The sequence below is a fragment of the Nerophis ophidion genome, linkage group LG15, assembly GCF_033978795.1.
Source record: "Nerophis ophidion isolate RoL-2023_Sa linkage group LG15, RoL_Noph_v1.0, whole genome shotgun sequence".
In the NCBI taxonomy this organism is placed as follows: Eukaryota; Metazoa; Chordata; class Actinopteri; order Syngnathiformes; family Syngnathidae; genus Nerophis; species Nerophis ophidion.
In genome coordinates, this window is record NC_084625.1 from 4,689,496 (window position 1) to 4,713,479 (window position 23,984).

General features: G+C 37.2%; 1 protein-coding gene across 1 annotated transcript in view; it reads right to left on the reverse strand.

Moving 5' to 3' along the window:
- map3k22 (mitogen-activated protein kinase kinase kinase 22) overlaps nt 1-23,984 on the reverse strand; it is a 128,158-nt gene that overhangs the window by 77,763 nt on the left and 26,411 nt on the right. Inside the window, exon 4 of the mRNA XM_061921267.1 lies at nt 1,903-2,009. Coding sequence (XP_061777251.1) covers nt 1,903-2,009 — 107 coding nt within the window. The remainder of the gene's footprint in view (nt 1-1,902; nt 2,010-23,984) is intronic.

Here is a 23,984-nt window from a genome sequence, read left to right on the forward strand (position 1 = left end):
TTTGTACAGTAGTAATAAGTGTATTATTTACCTGTTTGTACAGTAGTAATAAGTGTATTATTTACCTGTTTGTACAGTAGTAATAAGTGTATTATTTACCTCTTTGTACAGTAGTAATAAGTGTATTATTTACCTGTTTGTACAGTAGTAATAAGTGTATTATTTACCTGTTTGTACAGTAGTAATAAGTGTATTATTTACCTGTTTGTACAGTAGTAATAAGTGTATTATTTACCTGTTTGTACAGTAGTAATACGTGTATGATTTACCTGTTTGTACAGTAGTAATAAGTGTATTATTTACCTGTTTGTACAGTAGTAATAAGTGTATTATTTACCTGTTTGTACAGTAGTAATAAGTGTATTATTTACCTGTTTGTACAGTAGTAATAAGTGTATTATTTACCTGTTTGTACAGTAGTAATAAGTGTATTATTTACCTGTTTGTACAGTAGTAATAAGTGTATTATTTACCTGTTTGTACAGTAGTAATAAGTGTATTATTTACCTGTTTGTACAGTAGTAATAAGTGTATTATTTACCTGTTTGTACAGTAGTAATAAGTGTATAAAAAGTCAATAACCTGTTTGTACAGTAGTAATAAGTTTATTATTTACCTGTTTGTACAGTAGTAATAAGTGTATAAAAAGTCAATAACCTGTTTGTACAGTAGTAATAAGTGTATTATTTACCTGTTTGTACAGTGATAATAAGTGTATGATTTACCTGTTTGTACAGTAGTAATAAGTGCATTATTTACCTGTTTGTACAGTAGTAATACGTGTATTATTTACCTCTTTGTACAGTAGTAATAAGTGTATTATTTACCTGTTTGTACAGTAGTAATAAGTGTATTATTTACCTGTTTGTACAGTAGTAATAAGTGTATTATTTACCTCTTTGTACAGTAGTAATAAGTGTATTATTTACCTGTTTGTACAGTAGTAATAAGTGTATTATTTACCTCTTTGTACAGTAGTAATAAGTGTATTATTTACCTGTTTGTACAGTAGTAATAAGTGTATTATTTACCTGTTTGTACAGTAGTAATAAGTGTATGATTTACCTGTTTGTACAGTAGTAATAAGTGTATTATTTACCTGTTTGTACAGTAGTAATAAGTGTATTATTTACCTCTTTGTACAGTAGTAATAAGTGTATTATTTACCTGTTTGTACAGTAGTAATAAGTGTATTATTTACCTGTTTGTACAGTAGTAATAAGTGTATTATTTACCTGTTTGTACAGTAGTAATAAGTGTATTATTTACCTGTTTGTACAGTAGTAATACGTGTATGATTTACCTGTTTGTACAGTAGTAATAAGTGTATTATTTACCTGTTTGTACAGTAGTAATAAGTGTATTATTTACCTGTTTGTACAGTAGTAATAAGTGTATTATTTACCTGTTTGTACAGTAGTAATAAGTGTATTATTTACCTGTTTGTACAGTAGTAATAAGTGTATTATTTACCTGTTTGTACAGTAGTAATAAGTGTATTATTTACCTGTTTGTACAGTAGTAATAAGTGTATTATTTACCTGTTTGTACAGTAGTAATAAGTGTATAAAAAGTCAATAACCTGTTTGTACAGTAGTAATAAGTTTATTATTTACCTGTTTGTACAGTAGTAATAAGTGTATAAAAAGTCAATAACCTGTTTGTACAGTAGTAATAAGTGTATTATTTACCTGTTTGTACAGTGATAATAAGTGTATGATTTACCTGTTTGTACAGTAGTAATAAGTGCATTATTTACCTGTTTGTACAGTAGTAATAAGTGTATTATTTACCTGTTTGTACAGTAGTAATAAGTGTATTATTTACCTGTTTGTACAGTAGTAATAAGTGTATTATTTACCTGTTTGTACAGTAGTAATACGTGCATAAAAAGTCAATCACCTGCTTGTACAGTAAACTTCTGCTCTTGGGCTTGTGGCTGTTCTGCGTGTAACAACACCCCAGGGCTGCCAGGTCTTTCATGATGGAGTGGAGCGCCTCCTCGTCATCTACGGGACACACACACACACACACACACACACACACACACACACACACACACACACACACACACACACACACACACACACACACACACACACACACACACACACACACACACACACACACACACACACACACACACACACACACACACACACACACATTTATCCAACCTTTGTTACACACACGAGCTCATATTGAAAGTACAATACATTCCAGACTTTAAGCCGTTACATCCTTTCCCTACGCGTTGATCCCTGCGGCTTATAAAACGACGCGTTTACTTTTTGGATTTTTCGTCGCCGACGGCCTTTATGCAAACTGTTTTTATTTAACGCGTGCAGATACACTTCAATCCTCTGTTACTGTCTGTGCTACGGCGCCCTCTTTAGGTCAACTTCGCTCACTGCAGGTGCATCCGGGGGAATGCCTGCAAAAAAACGGAAGTAGAAGTGACGTTCTACTCAGTTGTCGCTCCAAGCAACGTTTTTCAAGTTTTACAATATAACTAAAACAATTCATACTTGATAAATAAATATTTGCACGTGCAATCATAATGTAATTAAGCTAGTGTTGTTAGCATTAGGATTATTAACTTACAATAGTATTATTTTTAGTTTTATAACTCCATCCATCCATTTTCTACCGCTTATTCCCTTTCGGGGTGGCGGGGGGCGCTGACGCCTATCTCAGCTACAATCGGGCGGAAGGCGGGGTACACCCTGGACAAGTCGCCACCTCATCGCAGGGCCAACACAGATAGACAGACAACATTCACACTCACATTCACACACTAGGGCCAATTTAGTGTTGCCAATCAACCTATCCCCAGGTGCATGTCTTTGGAAGTGGGAGGAAGCCGGAGTACCCGGAGGGAACCCACGCATTCACGGGGAGAACATGCAAACTCCACACAGAAAGATCCCGAGCCTGGATTTGAACCCAGGACTGTAGGACCTTCGTATTGTGAGGCAGACGCACTAACCCCTCTGCCACCGTGAACTCTAATCATGTTATTGTGAGCATAGTAGTTGTTAGCATACTCGCTTTTTTATTAGCAAATTTTGCCCATATTTTTTTACCGTAAATTCCGGAAGTCGCTACTTTTTTCCTATGTTTTGCGCCCTGAGGCTAATTTATATATTTTTTTCGCCAACGGCCATAATGTTTTGTGTTCAACAGTTTTCACTAAACCCAAGCGGAGACACTGAAAAGGTGTGTTATTTTGGGGGGGGACTATTGCGTCATCTTTTGGACGAGTCCGCTCAATGCAGATTCCGCGGGTTGAAAAGAATGTACTTCCTGTTTTAATGCCTTAAACAGGAAGTAACGCCGTCCATAGCGTTTCTACTCGTATGGATTCTTCATTTATTGCTCCAAGCAACATTTGTAAGTTTTACAATATAACTAAAACTAACTTGTTTATAGAAGTCTGCCTTATCTTTCTTCAGTTTTAAAAGTCTCTCTGCCTCGATGGAGATCTTCCTTTATTACCTCCTGCTTCGATTGAAAGTCCAGTTTAGAAAACGGTTTTATTTTAGATATGTAATCCTCCATGTTAAAAGTGCAAGCGAGAGGAAAAAATAAACTCTTGCTGCTTGTTGTCACTTCTAGTATTCGCAAGAAGGATCACTAGCGCCCTCTACCACCAGGAAGCGGGATTAATTTAAAGACTCATATTTGACACACACAGCTACGGTATATCAATAAAACATAGCTGCTTACTGTTCTTTTTAGCATATTCAATAGCTTGGACTTTAAATCCTACTGAATAGCTCTTAATCTTCTTCCCTTTATGCGATTTCAAATGATTGAAATCAGCCTCTTCCATTTTGAAAATGATGACAGGTGAAGTGTCACTCGTGACGTGACGAGTTTGACCCGGTGGAAATTATAGGCATATGCTAATTATTTGGCGAAACGAGTTTGACCCGGCAGTAATTCTAGGCAGGCGCATACTATATATTAGGGATGCACCGATTAATCGGCAAAAAAAGCCACATTCGGCCTTCGGTGGAATGAGTTAAAAACAAGTCCGAATAGTGGCGTGTGACGCAATTTTTTGATGCGGTGACGCAATCAACCAACGTGCAGTGACGTTGGGATATGTTGTGTACCTGTATAAGTGTAGGAGGTTACAAGCACACACTTATTGAGATTTACTTAAGCCTTCTGTTTACATTATTAGCCTGTTGTGTAGGCTACCTGTATAAGTGTATGAGGTTACAAGCACACACTTAATTGAGATTTACTTGAGCCTTCTGTTTACATTATTAGCATATCTACTGTGGCTAAGCAGACTTTTGCCAAAAGGACAATAATTCATTTGTTGTGGGTTTATCCACTTTAATTCAATTTTTTTTTTTTTGGAATGCATGTTTTGTTTGAAGGCCTAATATAAATGAAAAACTTTGTGCTTTTTTTGAAAAGCAAAGACTACTGGAATATTAAAAAAATGTCAATATTCAATAAAAAATTACTTTATTTGAAAAACATGTCTAAATAGTTATTCTAGGCTATTTATGCAATATTTAAAAAATTGTGAAAAACTGCACTCATTATTCGGCCAGGCGTTTAAATTTTATTCGGCTTCGGCCACAAATTTTCATTTCGGTGCATCCCTACTATACACCCGGCGGCAATTCAAGGAAATACGGTATACAATATATAACAAATCTCAATTACCCTCTAGCTTCCGCAGGTACTAGGTCCATGATCATGACTTCTGTTTTGTTTGATCAGCCATTTTACTGCCCTGTCATAGACACCCTTTGGAAACAATAAAGGTATGTAAATAAATATTTTTGTGTAAATTAGGGACGCACGGAAATGAAAATTTGTGGCCGAAGCCGAAACCGAATAAAATTTAAGCGCTTGGCCGAAGGCCGAATACCAAATACCGAATAATAAATGCAGTTTTTCACAACTTTTTTATGTTGCATAAATAGCCTAGAATACATTTTTAGACATGTTTTTCAAATAAAGTACATTTTTATTGAATATTGACATTTTTTAATATTCCAGTAGCCTTTGCTTTTCAAAAAAAAAGCACCATTTTTCATTTATATTAGGCCTTCAAACAAAACATGCATTCCAAAAAAAATAAAGTGCATTAAAGTAGATAAACCCACAACAAATAAATTATTGTCCTTTTGGCAAAAGTCTGCTTAGCCACAGTAGATATGCTAATAATGTAAACAGAAGGCTCAAGTAAATCTCAATTAAGTGTGTGCTTGTAACCTCATACACTTATACAGGTAGCCTACACAACAGGCTAATAATGTAAACAGAGGCCCCAATAAATCTCAATAAAGTGTGTGCTTGTAACCTCATACACTTATACAGGTACACAACATATCATACACTTATACAGGTACACAACATATCCCAGGCCAGAACAGATTTGTCAATAACAGTACTTCAGCTTCAGAATAAAAAGAAGGAAACTAACAATGTACAAAACAATTTAAATTGAACACTGCACGTTGGTTGATTGCGTCACCGCGTCAAAAAAATGCGTCACACGCCACTATTCGGCCTTGCTTTTAACTCCGATTGTGGCTTTTTTTGCCATATTCGGCCGAATATATTCGGTTACCGATTAATCGGTGCATCCCTAGTGTAAATAACTCATTTAGCAACCTACATATCTGCAGCTAATATATGGAAAAATATATATATTTTTAAACTTAGTGAGTGCGGCTTATATACTTGTGGCCTTACAGTCCAAAACTTACATGTTGTATTTCATATATTTGTCTCACAGCAGAAAAGTGTTGATTAAAGCTCTTTAAATCCATCCAAATGCTGCAAAAATAGCTTTCCAATTCTCGCCTCTCACTCCGCAAGTCTCCCTCTCTCGCGGTCACGTTGTCACGAGGATTTAATAGAAACAATTATGGCCGTGCGCTGATTTAAAAAACCCCCAAAAAAAAAACAAATAGGAGGTTATTGATGTGTTTCTACGTACACACTTCAATGCGGCACCGCCGGCAGGAAAGACCACATTCTTTCAAATTAAAAGCGTGTGAAAGTGCAATGTGTGTGCGTGCGCGCCTTCATTGGGAGGCGGTCACACACGAAGATGGCTGACTGCCATGGTAATACCAATCGTTACGTACAAAACGAGTACAACAACATGACTGGACGGACTGACGACCTGACTTAGACGAACTTTATTGATCCACCTGGGAAATTGTTCCCAAACACATGTTGGTGGGAAGTGGGTCAAAATAAGTCCGAGGAAGCATGATTATAGAGATGAGAATGAGGGCATCGGGGTGTTTGGTCTGTTGCCAAGCAACGGCGGCATGAACGGCGTCGCAAGCAGCAGGCTCGTCCGCGGAAGGAGGGATGGAAATTCCGATGAAGACTACAGAAGTTAAACACCTACTGAAAGCCACTACTACTCTGATAGTTTATATATCAATGATGAAATATTAACATTGCAACACATGCCATTCTTTTTTTTTTTTCCTAAGTGCTTCACTCTAACTTTCCTCATCCACAAATCTTTCATCCTCGCTCAAATGAATGGAGAACTCGTAGTTTTCTCGGTCCGAATTGCACTAGCTGCTGGTGGCTATGATTATAAACAATGTGAGGATGTGAGGAGCTCCACAACTCGTGACGTCACGCGCACATCGTCTGTCTGCTTTTATTAGCGACAAAAAGTTGTGAACTTTATCGTGGATGTTCTCTACTAATTCCTTTCAGCAAAAATATGGCAATATCGCGAAATGCAACACATGCCAATACGGCCTTTTTAGTTTACTAAATTGCAATTTTAAATTTCCCGCGAGGTATCCTGTTGAAAACATCGTGGAATGATGACGCTTATGATGACGCGTGCTTGTGACGTGCTTGGTTGGAGCGGACATGTTCTCCCAGCACCACTTACGGCTAAAAGTCGTCTCTTTTCATCGCATAATTACACAGTAATTTGGACGTCTGTGTTGCTGAATCTTTTGCAATTTCTTCAATTAATAATGGAGACGTCAAAGAAGAATGCCGTTGGTGGAAAGCGGTGGATTGCGGCTGCCTTTAGCAACCGAAACCATTCTTTGTTTGTTGTGAAGCTTTAACAAAGAGCGGTCAAGCGAGCATGTTTCTCTACGTCAACCGGCAAGTTTTTGGATTTGAAAATTGTGATATTAAGTCGGCTCTTACCGGAGACTTGAGTGGATTATGCGACCTCCTCCTGTAGCTGTCAAAAAGGCAGCTGTGATCTTGGCTTCTCTCAGAGACACTGGCGTTCACCGCAGCCCTCCGACTTTCAGGTATGACTTTATAATCTCACTAAAACACTATTAACACAATAAGCAGATAAGGGGTTTTCCAGAATTATCCTAGTAAATGTGTCTAATATCTGAATCGCTCACACTGCCGTCGCCTCTTCTTTTTTTTTTTTCCTAAGTGCTTCACTCTAACTTTCCTCATCCACAAATCAGTCTGATAGTTTATATTTCAATGATGAAATATTAACATTGCAACACATGCCAATACGGCCTTTTTAGTTTACTAAATTGCAATTTTAAATTTCATGCAGTTTCTTGTTGAAAACGTCGCGGAATGAATGACGTCTCGGGTTGTAGCCGACATATTAGCCCAGCACCACTTACGGCTAAAAGTCGTCTCTTTTCATCGCATAATTACACAGTAATTTGGACGTCTGTGTTGCCGAATCTTTTGCAATTTCTTCAATTAATAATGGAGACGTCAAAGAAGAATGCCGTCGGTGGAAAGCGGTGGATTGCGGCTGCCTCTAGCAACCGAAACTATTCTTTGTTTGTTGTGAAGCTTTAACAAAGAGCGGTCAAGCAAATATGTTTCTCTACGTCAACCGGCAAGTTTTTGGATGGGAAAATTGTGATATTAAGTCGGCTCTTACCGGAGACTTGAGTGGATTATACGACCTCCTCCTGTAGCTGTCAAAAAGGCAGCTGTGATCTTGGCTTCTCTCAGAGACACTGGCGTTCACCGCAGCCCTCCGACTTTCAGGTATGACTTTATAATCTCACTAAAACACTATATAATAATAATAATAATGGATTAGATTCATATCGCGCTTTTCTGTTGTTATATACTCAAAGCGCTCACAGAGAAGATGGAACCCATCATTCATTCACACCTGGTGGTGGTAAGCGTGGCTGCCAGTTTGCGCCTACGGCCCCTCCGACCACCACCATTCATTCATTCATCATTCATTCACCAGTGTGAGCGGCACCGGGGGCAAAAGGTAAAGTGTCCTGCCCAAGGACACAACGGCAGCGATTTTTAGATGTCAGTAGGTGGGAAGCGAACCGGCAACCCTCAGGTTTCTGGCACGGCCGCTCTACCCACTACGCCATGCCGCCCCCTCTGCTTATTAAAACAATAAGCAGATAAAGGATCTTCCAGAATTATCCTAGTAAATGTGTCTAATCACATCTGAAACGCTCCCACTGCCGCCGCCTGGAGCCGTCGCCTTTTCTTTTCTTTTCTTTTGTGCTTCACTCTAACTTTCCTCATCCACGAATCTATCATCCTCGCTCAAATCAATGGGGAAATTGTCGCTTTCTCGGTCCGAATCGCTCTCGCTGCTGGTGGCCATGATTGTAAACAATGTTCAGATGTGAGGAGCTCCACAACCCGTGATGTCACACGCACATCGTCTGCTACTTCCGGTACAGGCAAGGCTTTTTTTATTAGCCACCAAAAGTTGCAAACTTTATCGTCGATGTTCTCTACTAAATCCTTTCAGCAAAAATATGGCAATATCGCGAAATATTTAAGTATGAGACATAGAATGGACCTGCTATCCCCGTTTAAATAAGAACATCTCCTTTCAGTAGGCCTTTAACTCCCTCGGAAAATAACATAGCCAAGATACCTGTGCAGGTGTGGGCGTGGCCAGGTCCTTGTGCAGGTGTGGGCGTGGCCAGGTCCTTGTGTCATTAGCATAATCTGCGATGATGCATATATTTTCTTTAAAAAAGGCTAAAAGACTACATACATACATTTAAAAATAAATTGGTGTTATTACTGCCGGTTGGTAGAGTGGCCGTGCCAGCAACTTGAGAGTTCCGGGTTCGATTCCCGCTTGTGCCATCCTAGTCACTGCCGTTGTGTCCTTGGGCAAGACACTTTACCCACCTGCTCCCAGTGCCACCCACCCTGCTTTAAATGTAACTTAGATATTGGGTGTCACTATGTAAAGCGCTTTGAGTCACTCGAGAAAAGCGCTATATAAATATAATTCACAATACTGAGGTGCTGTTTGCAACTTCCTCACAGTTGTTTTTTTCAAAGCAAATCACCACAAGCTAACTTGTGTTACTGCAGCGGTTTAACACAACACATTTGTTTGTCAATAGTCAATATTTTTCACAATTACGTTTATGTTCGAACCCCAAAACCAGTAAATATAAACAGAATACAATGACTTGCAAATCCTTTTCAACTTATATTCAATTGAATGGACCGCAAAGACAAGATATTTCACGTTTGAACTGGAAAACTTTTGTTATTTTTTGCTAATATTAGCTCATTTGGAATTTGATGCCTGCAACAAAGCTGGCACAAGTGGCAAAAAAGACTGAGGAAGTTGAGGAATGCTTATCAAACACTTATTTGGAACATCCCACAGGTGAGCAGGCTAATTGGGAACATGTGAGTGCCGTGATTGGCTATAAAAGCAGCTTCCACAAACTTGGACGGGGTTCGAGGGTCACCACTTTGTCAAACAATGCGTGAGCAAACAACATTTCTCAACCAGCTATTGCAAGGAATTTAGGGATTTCACCATCTACGCTCTGTAATATCATCAAAAGGTTCGGACAATCTGGAGAAATCACTGCCCGTAGGCGATGATATCACGGACTGGATCAAAAAAATCACATCGGCGTGTAAAGGATATCACCACGTGGGCTCAGGAACACTGCAGAAAACCACTGTCAGTAACTACAAATGGTCGCTTTTTCTGTAAGCGCGAGTTAAAACACTACTATGCAAAGCAAAAGCCGTTTATCAACAACACCCAGAAACGCTGGATTTAAGATGGGCTGCTGCAAAGTGAAAAATTGTTCCGCGGTCCACATTTCAAATTGCTTTCGGAAAACGTGGACGAAAAAAACTGAAGTCTAAAAGTGGAGTTTGAGTTTTAAACGAGTATGAAAAGTTAGTTTGGAGAAGGAGTGAAAGAGTGGTGATTCCATCCAAGCAGTTACTAAGTTGTAGTGGTGGTCTGGCAGCAGGAAGGAAGTGAGTCACCGTGTCCTCAGTCCTCCCGTTTTTATTCCACCGGGGAAAAGAACCAAGTTCACAGACACAAGCAGACGTCAATCCCAACAACACAGAGATGTTATTTCTCATCATCCGGCTCATTCAGTAGGAAGGATTTCATCTTGGAGGCCATTTTGACTAACTCTCATGCTGATTGGTCCTCGTCTCTCGCTGTTGTTTCAGTGTGTGTGTGTGTGTGTGTGTGTGCTCGCAGTCAAGGATACAAAACAAACAACACGCCTGTGTGTGTGTGTTCTTGTATTTCTACCCTAGTTGAGACATGAAGAAGGAAAAGTAGCTTCCATATGAGGAGGTGATGACATAAATCATGGTCCTAATAACATTGCAGCTAATAGAGAATGTCTCATTTGCACCCCCTGCTGGTGACATCTATCAAAATGAAGGTGGTCCCAAAAAGGAGGGATTTCTATCTGTGTTGGCCCTGCGATGAGGTGGCGACTTGTCCAGGGTGTACCCCGCCTTCCGCCCGATTGTAGCTGAGATAGGCGCCAGTGCCCCCCGCGACCCCGAAAGGGAATAAGCGGTAGAAAATGGATGGATGGATGGACTGTGTCGCTTTTAAAAGTGCTCCCCCTCTGGTCAACATATGAAATAACAAGTGTGTGAAAGAAATTGAAATACGCCCCCTTTGGCCAAAATGTACTTAAAAAATAAATAAATATGTATATAGAGACATTCTGTAATACCTTGAAGTAAATAATGAAAATTAAAAACAAATTACAAACAAAAAATTCAATACAAAAAAACTAAAAACAGTCTTTTTCTCACAATGTGTCGACTTTTTTGTTATAAATTTAGAAAAAATTTCTCATATTCTTTCTGTTTCTGTAATATTGCAATATTTTCTGGTAAAATTATCACTTTTTATTGTAAAATTATTACTTTTCAAAGCAACATTAAATTCTGACTTATCACAATATGGCACATTTTTTGTTGATCTTGTAAAATAATAAAATGTTTTGTTATTCTTATAAAATAGTTACATTTTTTTTAAATAAAATTTCTAGATTGCTAAAATGTTTAAGTTTTCTGATAAAATTGTGACTTCTGTCACGTAAAATTACAGTTTTCTTTCATAAAATTACTCAAATTTGAAGCTTTTCTTGAAAAATTGCAACTGTTATTGAGTGAAATTCCAACTTTTATCATAATATTGCACAAATGTTCTGTTTTTCTTGCAATATTTTCTCGTTAAATTATCACTTTTTATTGTAAAATTATTGCCTTTTGATGCAACATAAAATTCTGACTTAACACAATCCGGCCCATTTTTTTGTTGTTCTTGTAAAATAATACCATTTTTTGTTATTCTTATAAAATAGTTACATTTTTTGAATAAAATTTCTAGATTACTAAAATTTTAAAGTTTTCTGATAAAATTGTGACTTTTGTCACGTAAAATTACGATTTTTTTTTCATAAAATGACCCAAATTTGAAGCTTTTCTTGAAAAATTGCAACTGTTATTGAGTGAAATTCCAACTTTATCATAATATTGCACGAATGTTCTGTTTTTCTTGCAATATTTTCTCGTAAAATTATCACTTTTTATTGTAAAATTATTACTTTTCAAAGCAACATAAAATTCTGACTTATCACAATATGGCACATTTTTTGTTGTTCTTGTAAAATAGTGAAATTTTTTTGTAGTTCTTGTAAAATAATACCATTTTTTGTTATTCTTATAAAATAGTGAAATTTTTTGAATCAAATTTCTAGATTGCTAAAATTTTTAAGTTTTCTGATAAAATTGTGACTTCTGTCACGTAAAATTACAGTTTTCTTTCATAAAATTACTCAAATTTGAAGCTTTTCTTGAAAAATTGCAACTGTTATTGAGTGAAATTCCAACTTTTATCATAATATTGCACAAATGTTCTGTTTTTCTTGCAATATTTTCTCGTTAAATTATCACTTTTTATTGTAAAATTATTGCCTTTTAATGCAACATAAAATTCTGATTTATCACAATCTGGCCCATTTTTTGTTGTTCTTGTAAAATAGTGAATTTTTGTTGTTGTTGCTCTTGTAAAATAATGCCATTTTTTGTTATTGTTATGAAATAGTTAAATTTTTAAAATAAAATTCTGACTTGTGTTGTGTGACACCAAGTAAGAATTGCGATTCTTATGATAAGCTTGCCAAAATTTGCTCAAAAAAGTTTTGTGATAAAATTGTGACTTTTGTCGAGTAAAATTACAATTTTTTTCATAACAGTGCCAACATTTTAAGCTTTTCTTGTAAAATTGCGACTGTTATTACGTAAAATTCCAACTTTTATCATAATATTGCTCAAATGTTCCATTTTTCTTGTGCTGACTAAAATGACGACTTTTATTGTAATACTGCCAAAAATCTAAGTTTTTTTTGTGAAATTGTGACCTTTTTCGTTTCTTTTTCTAATTTTTCACAACACACTTTTTTTACATTTGCATAGTATGTATATATTATTCATGTTGTAAATACATTACTTTATATATCTAGAGAGGGCGGTCCTAAACAGGTAGGCCTTTTTCTCAGGTCCCCAGAAGGTACGAACTACATGAAAGTGTGTGTGTGTGTGTGTGTGTGTGTGTGTGTGTGTGTGTGTGTGTGTGTGTGTGTGTGTGTGCGCTTGTACTCCCCTCTGGTCAACATATGAAATAACAAGTGTGTGTAAGAAATTGAAATGCGCCCCCTTTGGCCAAAATTAACTAAAAAAAATATATATATATGTATATCGAGACATACTGTAATAACTTAAATTAAAAACAAATTACATACAAAATTTAAAAAAAACAAAAAACTAAAAGCTTTCTTTTTCTCACAATGTGTCGACTTTTTTCTTATAAAATTAGAAATAATTTCTCATATTCTTTCTGTTCCTGTAATATTGCAATATTTTCTCGTAAAATTATCACTTTTTATTGTAAAATTATTACTTTTTAATGCAACATAAAATTCTGACTTTTCACAATACGGCCCATTTTTTGTTGTTCTTGTAAAATAGTGAATTTTTTTTATTGTTGTTCTTGTAAAATAATGCCATTTTTTCTTATTCTTATAAAATAATTTTAAAAAATTTAATAAAATTCAGACTTGTGTTGTGTGACACCAAGTAAGAATTCCGATTCTTATGATAAGCTTGCCAAAATTTGTGATAAAATTTTGACTTTTGTCGAGTAAAATGACAATTTTTTTCATAACAATGCCAACATTTTAAGCTTTTCTTTGTAAAATTGCAACTGTTATTACGTAAAATTCCAACTTTTATCATAATATTGCTCAAATGTTCCATTTTTCTTGTAAAATGTTGACTTGCGCTGAGTAAAATGACGACTTTTACAATAATACTGAGAAAAATCAAATTTTTTTGTGTGAAATTGTGACAGGTAGGCCTTTTTCTCAGGTCCCCAGAAGGTACGAACTACATGAAAGTGTGTGTGCGTGTGTGTGTGTGTGTGTGTGTGTGTGTGTGTGTGTGTGTGTGTGTGTGTGTGTGTGTGTGTGTGTGTGTGTGTGTGTGTGTGTGTGTGTGTGTGTGTGTGTGTGTGTGTGTGTGTGTGTGTGTGTGTGTGAGTTGGAAAAAGTGGAGAGAAAGGAGCAGTGAGGGAAGAGTTAACAACAACAGCAACACCACGGCACGGCCCGGCTGGGGGCCCCGGAACACTTGGCCCCGTGTCGTCACCGGCAGCAACAATAAAGCCACGCCAGATTTGAGGGAGGTACTTTCCGTCCTCCAATTATTAAACTGTCTTACGTAAGATCAGGAGCTGCTCCTCAAGTCAACAACGCTGTGAGACACACCACTTTGGCTCTTTAGGGGCCCGTACTAATATGCCGAATATTACCCTGCAAGGACGACATCTCAGAAGTATGATAACTTTACCTACGTTATCACGTTTTACGGTAGCATTTTAGCAAAAGTTATTCATTTAAACCTAAAAATCTTTGCCTTTGATACCTGGCACCATCTTGGAAGAACGCTAACTTTTGTATGTCGTCATGGTAATGTTGGCATGCTAGCACTTTAGCTCATGTTATTCGTTTAAACCTAAAGCTCATGGATGGCGACACTTTTTGCCCTCTTGCAAGAACATGCTACTGTTAGCATGCTAATATTTTATGCTAACACCTTTACTAATTTTATTTGCTTGCACCCTAAAATAAAACACGGCTTTTGATATTAGGCACTATATCAGAAGTATACTAACTTTACCGACGTTATCACGTTTTACAGTAGCATTTTAGCAAACGTTATTCGTTTAATCCTAAAAAATCATTGCTTTTGATACCTGGCACCATCTTAGAAGAACGCTAATTTTCTACGTCGTCATGGTAGCGTAATATTTTAGCACTTAAGCTCATGTTATTCATTTAAACCTAAAGCTCGTGGATGGCGACACTTTCCGCCCGCTTGCAAGAATATGCTAACGTTAGCATGCTAATGTGTCATGCAAGCTTTTTAACAGGCCAACTTCTCCTAAATTAGCATGCTAACGTTTTATGCTAAATGTTTACTAATTTTATGCCTTTACGCCTAATAGAAAATCATAGCTTTTGATATTTTGTGCCATCTTAGAAGTATGCTAACTTTACCTACGTTATCACATTTTACGGTAGCATTTTAGCAAACATTATTCATTTAATCCTAAAAAATAATTGCTTTTGATACCTGGTACCATCTTAGAAGAACCCTAACTTATTGCATGTCGTCATGGTAACGCTTTATGCTAGCCCTTTAGCTCATTTAAACTTAAAGCTTGTGAATGGCGACACTTTCGGCCCTCTTGCAAGAACATGCTAACGTTAGCATACTAATGTGTCATGCAAGCTTTTTAACAGGCCAACTTTTCCTATATTAGCATGCTAACATATTTACTAATTTTATGCGTTTACGCCTAAAAGAAAATCATAGCTTTTGATATTTCGTGCCATCTTAGAAGTATGCTAACTTTACCTACGTTATCACGTTTTACGGTAGCATTTTAGCACAAGTTATTCATTTAATCCTAAAAAATCTTTGCTTTTGATACCTGGCACCATCTTAGAAGAACTTTAACTTATTCTATGTCGTCATGGTAATGTTTTATGCTAGCCCTTTAGCTCATTTAAACTTAAAGCTTGTGGATGGCGACACTTTCTGCACTTTTGCAAGAACGTGCTAAAGTTAGCATGCTAATGTTAGCATGCAAGCTTTTTAACAGGCCAACTTCTCCTAAATTAGCATGCTAACATTTTATGCTAAAATGTTTACTAATTTTATGCCTTTACGCCTAATAGAAAATCATAGCTCTTGATATTTCGTGCCATCTTAGAAGTATGCTAACTTTACCTACGTTATCACGTTTTACAGTAGCATTTTAGCAAAAGTTATTCATTTAATCCTAAAAAATCTTTGCTCTTGATACCTGGCACCATCTTAGAAGAACGTTATTCTATGTCGTCATGGTAACGTTTTATGCTAGCCCTTTAGCTCATTTAAACTTAAAGCTGGTGGATGGTTACACTTTCTGCACTTTTGTAATAACATGCTAAAGTTAGCATACTAATGTGTCACGCAAGCTTTTTAACAGGCCAACTTTTCCTATATTAGCATGCTAACATATTTACTAATTTTATGCGTTTACGCCTAATAGAAAATCATAGCTTTTGATATTTCGTGCCATCTTAGAAGTATGCTAACTTTACCTACGTTATCACGTTTCACGTTAGCATTTTAGCAAACGTTATTCATTTAAGCCTAAAAAATCTTTGCTTTTGATACCCGGTACAATCTTAGAAGAACGCTAACTTATTCTATGTCGTCATGGTAACGTTTTATGCTAGCCCTCTAGCTCATTTAAACTTAAAGCTGGTGGATGGCGACACTTTCTGCACTTTTGCAAGAACGTGCTAAAGTTAGCATGCTAATGTTAGCATGCAAGCTTTTTAACAGGCCAACTTCTCCTAAATTAGCATGCTAACATTTTATGCTAAAATGTGTACTAATTTTATGCGTTTACGCCTAATAGAAAATCATAGCTCTTGATATTTCGTGCCATCTTAGAAGTATGCTAACTTTACCTACGTTATCACGTTTTACGGTAGCATTTTAGCACAAGTTATTCATTTAATCCTAAAAAATCTTTGCTTTTGATACCTGGCACCATCTTAGAAGAACTTTAACTTATTCTATGTCGTCATGGTAACGTTTTATGCTAGCCCTTTAGCTCATTTAAACTTAAAGCCTGTGAATGGCGACACTTTCTGCACTTTTGCAAGAACATGCTAACGTTAGCATACTAATGTGTCATGCAAGCTTTTTAATAGGCCAACTTTTCCTATATTAGCATGCTAACATATTTACTAATTTTATGCCTTTACGCCTAATAGAAAATCATAGCTCTTGATATTTCGTGCCATCTTAGAAGTATGCTAACTTTACCTACGTTATCACGTTTTACGGTAGCATTTTAGCACAAGTTATTCATTTAATCCTAAAAAAACCTTTGCTTTTGATACCTGGCACCATCTTAGAAGAACGCTATCTTATTCTATGTCGTCATGGTAACGTTTTATGCTAGCCCTTTAGCTCATTTAAACTTAAAGCTGGTGGATGGCGACACTTTCTGCGCTTTTGCAAGAACGTGCTAAAGTTTGCATGCTAATGTTAGCATGCAAGCTTTTTAACAGGCCAACTTCTCCTAAATTAGCATGCTAACATTTTATGGTAAAATGTTTACTACTTTTATGCGTTTACGCCTAATAGAAAATCATAGCTTTTGATATTTCGTGCCATCTTAGAAGTATGCTAACTTTACCTACGTTATCACGTTTTACAGTAGCATTTTAGCAAAAGTTATTAATTTAATCCTAAAAAATCTTTGCTTTTGATACCTGGCACCATCTTAGAAGAACGTTATTCTATGTCGTCATGGTAACGTTTTATGCTAGCCCTTTAGCTCATTTAAACTTAAAGCTGGTGGATGGCGACACTTTCTGCACTTTTGCAAGAACATGCTAAAGTTAGCATGCTAATGTTAGCATGCAAGCTTTTTAACAGGCCAACTTCTCCTAAATTAGCATGCTAATATTTTATGCAAAAATGTTTACTAATTTTATGCGTTTACGCCTAATAGAAAATCATAGCTCTTGATATTTCGTGCCATCTTAGAAGTATGCTAACTTTACCTACGTTATCACGTTTTACAGTAGCATTTTAGCAAAAGTTATTCATTTAATCCTAAAAAATCTTTGCTTTTGATACCTGGCACCATCTTAGAAGAACGCTATCTTATTTTATATCGTCATGGTAACGTTTTATGCTAGCACTTTAGCTCATTTAAACTTAAAGCTGGTGGATGGTGACACTTTCCGCCCTCTTGCAAGAATATGCTAACGTTAGCATGCTAATGTTGGCATGCAAGCTTTTTAACAGGCCAACTTCTCCTAAATTAGCATGCTAACATTTTATGCTAAAATGTTTACTACTTTTATGCGTTTACGCCTAATAGAAAATCATAGCTTTTGATATTTCGTGCCATCTTAGAAGTATGCTAACTTTACCTACGTTATCATGTTTTACGGTAGCATTTTAGCAAAAGTTATTCATTTAAACCTAAAAAATCTTTGCTTTTGATACCTGGCACCATCTTAGAAGAACGCTATCTTATTTTATGTCGTCATGGTAACGTTTTATGCTAGCCCTTTAGCTCATTTAAACTTAAAGCTGGTGGATGGCGACACTTTCTGCACTTTTGCAAGAACGTGCTAAAGTTAGCATGCTAATGTTAACATGCAAGCTTTTTAGCAGGCCAACTTCTCCTATATTAGCATGCTAACATTTTATGCTAACAACTTTACTAATTTTATTTGTTTACGCCTAAAAGAAATCATGGCTTTTGATATTTGGCGCCATCTCAGAAGTATGCTAACTTTACCTACATTATCACATTTAATGGTAGCATTCTAGTAAAAATTATTTATTTAAGCTTAAAAATCTTCGCCTTTGATACTCTTAGAAGAACGCTAACTTTTCTCTGTCGTCATGGTAATTTTGGTATGGTAACGTTTTATGCTAGCACTTTAGCTCATTTAAACTTAAAGCTTGTGAATGGCGACACTTTCGGCCCTCTTGCAAGAACATGCTAACGTTAGCATACTAATGTGTCATGCAAGCTTTTTAACAGGCCAACTTCTCCTAAATTAGCATGCTAACGTTTTATGCTAACATGTTTACAAATTTTATGCCTTTACGCCTAATAGAAAATCATAGCTTTTGATATTTTGTGCCATCTTAGAAGTATGCTAACTTTACCTACGTTATCACGTTTTACAGTAGCATTTTAGCAAAAGTTATTCATTTAATCCTAAAAAATCTTTGCTTTTGATACCTGGCACCATCTTGGAAGAACGCTAACTTTTGTATGTCGTCATGGTAAAGTTGGCATGCTAGCACTTTAGCTCATGTTATTCGTTTAAACCTAAAGCTTGTGGTTGGCGACACTTTCCGCCCTCTTGCAAGAACATGAGCTTAGAAGAACGCTAACTTATTCTATGTCGTCATGGTAACGTTTTATGCTAGCCCTTTAGCTCATTTAAACTTAAAGCTGGTGGATGGCGACACTTTCTGCACTTTTGCAAGAACATGCTAAATTTAGCATGCTAATATTAGCATGCAAGTTTTTTAGCAGGCCAGATGGTTCTTGCACGATTGGGTAAAATGTAACTTTCATGGGTGTACAAGCTAGCCAAGCAACGCTAACAATGTTACACAATGCAGGTCGATTGCCGGGCATTGCATCATGGCTACGCAACTTTCTTTCCAGGCTGCGAGTAGAAGCTGCAAAAAAGTCCCCAGTGGACGTGAGGAGAAAAAAAATTGCAATTAAAAATGCAAAAAAACACAAAAAAGTTAAATATAAACAAACATCAATTGGGATTGGAGTTAGGGTCTGCACTTTGTCTGAAAAAAAATGAGGAACTTAAGCACAGCAGGACCGCTTAAAGATATACTTTCGCCAAGCTGTGACTTTCAAGTAAAAAAAAAAATTGTGTGTGTGTGTGTGTGTGTGTGTGTGTGTGTGTGTGTGTGTGTGTGTGTGTGTGTGTGTGTGTGTGTGTGTGTGTGTGTGTGTGTGTGTGTGTGAATAAAGACATTGAGGGGATTTCCTGGTGCCGAGTGACACATCATGGCAAAGGCATCCGGCAGGATTAGCAGCTTGAGCCAAACACACACACACACACACACACACACACACACACACACACACACACACACACACACACACGCGCACACACACATTGTCCCTACATGCTCGCTCCAGCGCTATTAAAGCAGATAAGTGGTATCTGCAGAACCAGCGAGTTAATTTTCCCCTAACTAACAATAATGGCTGACGGTCGTTAATGTTCAATTTAGCAAACATTGCATTCGTCAAGACTGACATTTTCTACAATCGACTGCTGCTCGTAAAGTAGGTGAGGAGTTTCCTACTGCACATGGCGAGGATAGACTTCAGGTAATTACGGGTAGTCCACATAGATAATGTCAAAAAAACACATGAAAACCGAGGATATAAAAGACATTAAACAATAGCACAAAGATGATGCAACCAGCGGCGCCATTTCTACATGCAGCTACAAAAGTAAAGCCAGACCAAACCCTCCTAACCCAACATTAGCGATAAATAGTAGGTGATGCACCCAGTGTCAGCATTTCAGTCGCATTTGTGACTAAAAACAGAGCGTGCGAATATTGAATAAAATAAAATTAGCGCACGTGCGGATACAGATTTGACCCTTCAATTACCATATTGCTCCAGAAATAAATCCATCCAAGTTTGATCAAACTAAAACGTTCGCCCGTCTGTATAACATGTTTGAAATGAACTTCATCCATAACCAAATGGACAAGTGATTAATGCGGAGGTGTCACTGATCACAGCTTTGTGTGTGTGAGTGAGTCCTGCATTGAGAAGCATTGACCTAGCAGCAAGTTTGCCTGCCAAGTACGTGTCGTGTACGACAGCAATTCAGTCGCATTTGTGACTAAAAATAGGGCGTAAGAGTATTGAATATAATAAAATTAGCACACAAGCAGATACAGATTTGACCCTTTCATTAGCATATTGCTCCAGAAATAAATCCATCCAAGTTTGATCAAAGTAAAACGTTCGCCCATCTGTATAACATGTTTGAAATGCACTTCATCCATAACAATATGGACAAGTGATTGACGCGGAGGTGTCACTGATCATTCTTAATTATTTAACCCCCAATTCCAAGCCTTGATGCTGAGTGCCAAGCAGGGAAGGTAATGGGTTCCATTTTTATAGTCTTTGGTATGACTCGGCCAGGGTTAATGTGAAAACATGAAAACTGAAAGAACACAAAGGATATAAAAGACATTAAAAAAAAAAGCACAAAGATGATGCAACCAGCGGCGCCATTTCTACATAGAGCTACAAAAGTAAAGCAGGACAACTCCCCCCAACCCAAAAAGAACGATAAATAGTAGGTGTTGCACACAGAACAGACCCAGTGCCAGAAATTCAGTCGCATTTGTGACTAAAAACGAGTACGAGTATCGAATATGCTAAAATTAGCACGCGTGCGAATACAGATTTGACCCTTTCCTTAGCGTATTGCCCCAGAAATAAATCCATCCAAGTTTGATCAAAGTAAAACGTTCGCCCGTCTGTGTAACATGTTTGAAATGAACTTCATCCATAACCAAATGGACAAGTGATTGATGCGGAGGTGTCACTGATCACAGCTTTGTGTGTGTGAGTTAGTCCTGCATTGAGAAGCATTGACCTGGCGGCAAGGTTGCCCGCCAAGTGCGTATCGTGTACGACAGCAATTCAGTCGCATTTGTGACTAAAAATAGGGCGTAAGAGTATTGAATATAATAAAATTAGCACACAAGCAGATACAGATTTGACCCTTTCATTAGCGTATTGCTCCCAAAATAAATCCATCCAAGTTTAATCAAAGTAAAACGTTCTCCCATCTGTATAACATGTTTGAAATGAACTTCATCCATAACCAAACGGACAAGTGATTGACGCGGAAGTGTCACTGAGAACAGCTGTGTGTTTGAGTGATTCCTGTACTTATCGTGTATGCGACCTGACGTGACTTCATGCGCAACAAAAGTATCAAAATATGGAAAGGGTTGATTTTACGTGAGGCGCAAGAGTACTGATCTTGCTAGCCGTCCATGCTAACTATAGTCACAAAGACGACGAGTCGGCAACGCCTCTCGCTACATCTTCTTATTCTCTGGCAGACCGGGTGTGCATGAGGTGTGTTTAGCATCACAGAAAGTCTTCACAGCGTATCACTTTTTCCGCATTTTTTTACAGCCCTACGCCCACATTTTTGTACTCAAAATTCTACACAAAATACCCCAGAAAGACAATGTGAAAAAAATGTGTATTGGAAATGTTTCCAAATGTATTACCATGCACATAATTGTTCACCTTCTTTGCCAAGAAGCTCAAAAGTGAGGTTTCGGTGCTTCCGTCCAACCTGACGGAGGAATGAGGAAAAAGTGCCCAAAGAGAGGTGTGCCAGGATTGAAGCGTCGTATTAAAAAAGATTTGAGGCTGGAATTGCGGCCAAAAGTGTATTAAAGTATCGGCAAAGGCTGTGAATACTTAACTTTTTTATGTTTAATACATTTGCGAAAATAAAAATAACAATTTACATTGTCATCATGGGGTATTGTGTGCAGAATTTTAAGGACAAAAATGAATTTGTTTCATTTCGGAGTGAAGCTGTAACATAAAATGTGGAAAAAGTGAATCCCCGTGAATACTTACAAAGGCAGTATTGATGAAGTCAGTAGTGATACTTTGCTTTTTTAATATCATTAAATGATTACATGTATTATTATTATCAGACAAAATAAAAAAAGTAGCGGTGTAACAATCTTAACTATATCTTAACGCTATTTCCTTATTCCTTTTTACAAAGTATCGAGCAAAGGGCCTGTATACTTAAGTACATGTCAAAAAATGTGTTCAGATTGTCATTACGGGGTATTTTGTGTAGAATTTTGAGGACAACATTGAATTGACTCCATTTTGGGGGAAAAAAAGGCTGTAACATAACATGGGAATACTTTCTAAATGTATTTGGGGCAGTCCAAGTGTATTCTATACAGGAAATACTATGGTAAATACTACAATACTTCAAAATAAGACTTTTTGCAAAGAGGAAGGAGAGAAAGTGCCCAAAGAGAGGTGTGCCAGGATTGAGGCGTCTTATTCAAAAAGATTTGAGGCAGGAATTGCGGCCTAAGGCGCATCAACAGAGTATCACGCAACAAAAATGTGTTCACATTGTCCATCCCATCCATCCATATTCTACCGCTTATTCCCTTTGGGGTATTTTGTGTAGAATTTTGAGGACAAAAATGAATTGACACCATTATGGAAAAAGGCTGAATACTTTCTAAATGTATTTGGGGCAGTCCAAGTGTATTTTTATACAGGAAATACTGTGGTAAATACTACAATACTTCAAAATAACACTTTTTGCAAAGAGGAAGGAGAGAAAGTGCCCAAAGAGAGGTGTGCCAGGATTGAGGCGTCTTATTCAAAAAGATTTGAGGCAGGAATTGCGGCCTAAAGCGCATCAACAAAGTATCACGCAACAAAAATGTGTTCACATTGTCCATCCCATCCATCCGTATTCTACCGCTTATTCCCTTTGGGGTCGCATTATGGGGTATTTTGTGTAGAATTTTGAGGACAAAAATGAATTGACTCCATTATGGAAAAAGGCTGAATACTTTCTAAATGTATTTGGGGCAGTCCAAGTGTATTCTATACAGGAAATACTGTGGTAAATACGACAATACTTCAAAATAACACATTTTGCAAAGAGGAAGGAGAGAAAGTGCCCAAAGAGAGGTGTGCCAGGATTGAGGCGTCTTATTCAAAAAGATTTGAGGCTGGAATTGCGGCCTAAGGCGCATCAACAAAGTATCACGCAACAAAAATGTGTTCACATTGTCCATCCCATCCATCCATATTCTACCGCTTATTCCCTTTGGGGTATTTTGTGTAGAATTTTGAGGACAAAAATTAATTGACTCAGTATGGAAAAAGGCTGAATACTTTCTAAATGTATTTGGGGCAGTCCAAGTGTACTCCACACAGGAAATACTGTGGCAAATACTACAATACTTCAAAATAAGACTTTTTGCAAAGAGGAAGGAGAGAAAGTGCCCAAAGAGAGGTGTGCCAGGATTGAGGAGTCTTATTCAAAAAGATTTGAGGCTGGAATTGCGGCCTAAAGCGCATCAACAAAGTATCCCGCAACAAAAATGTGTTCACATTGTCCATCCCATCCATCCGTATTCTACCGCTAATTCCCTTTGGGGTATTTTGTGTAGAATTTTGAGGACAAAAATGAATTGACTCAATTATGGAAAAAGGCTGAATACTTTCTAAATGTATTTGGGGCAGTCCAAGTGTATTTTTATACAGGAAATACTGTGGTAAATACGACAATACTTCAAAATAACACTTTTTGCAAAGAGGAAGGAGAGAAAGTGCCCAAAGAGAGGTGTGCCAGGATTGAGGAGTCTTATTCAAAAAGATTTGAGGCTGGAATTGCGGCCTAAAGCGCATCAACAAAGTATCCCGCAACAAAAATGTGTTCACATTGTCCATCCCATCCATCCGTATTCTACCGCTTATTCCCTTTAGGGTATTTTGTGTA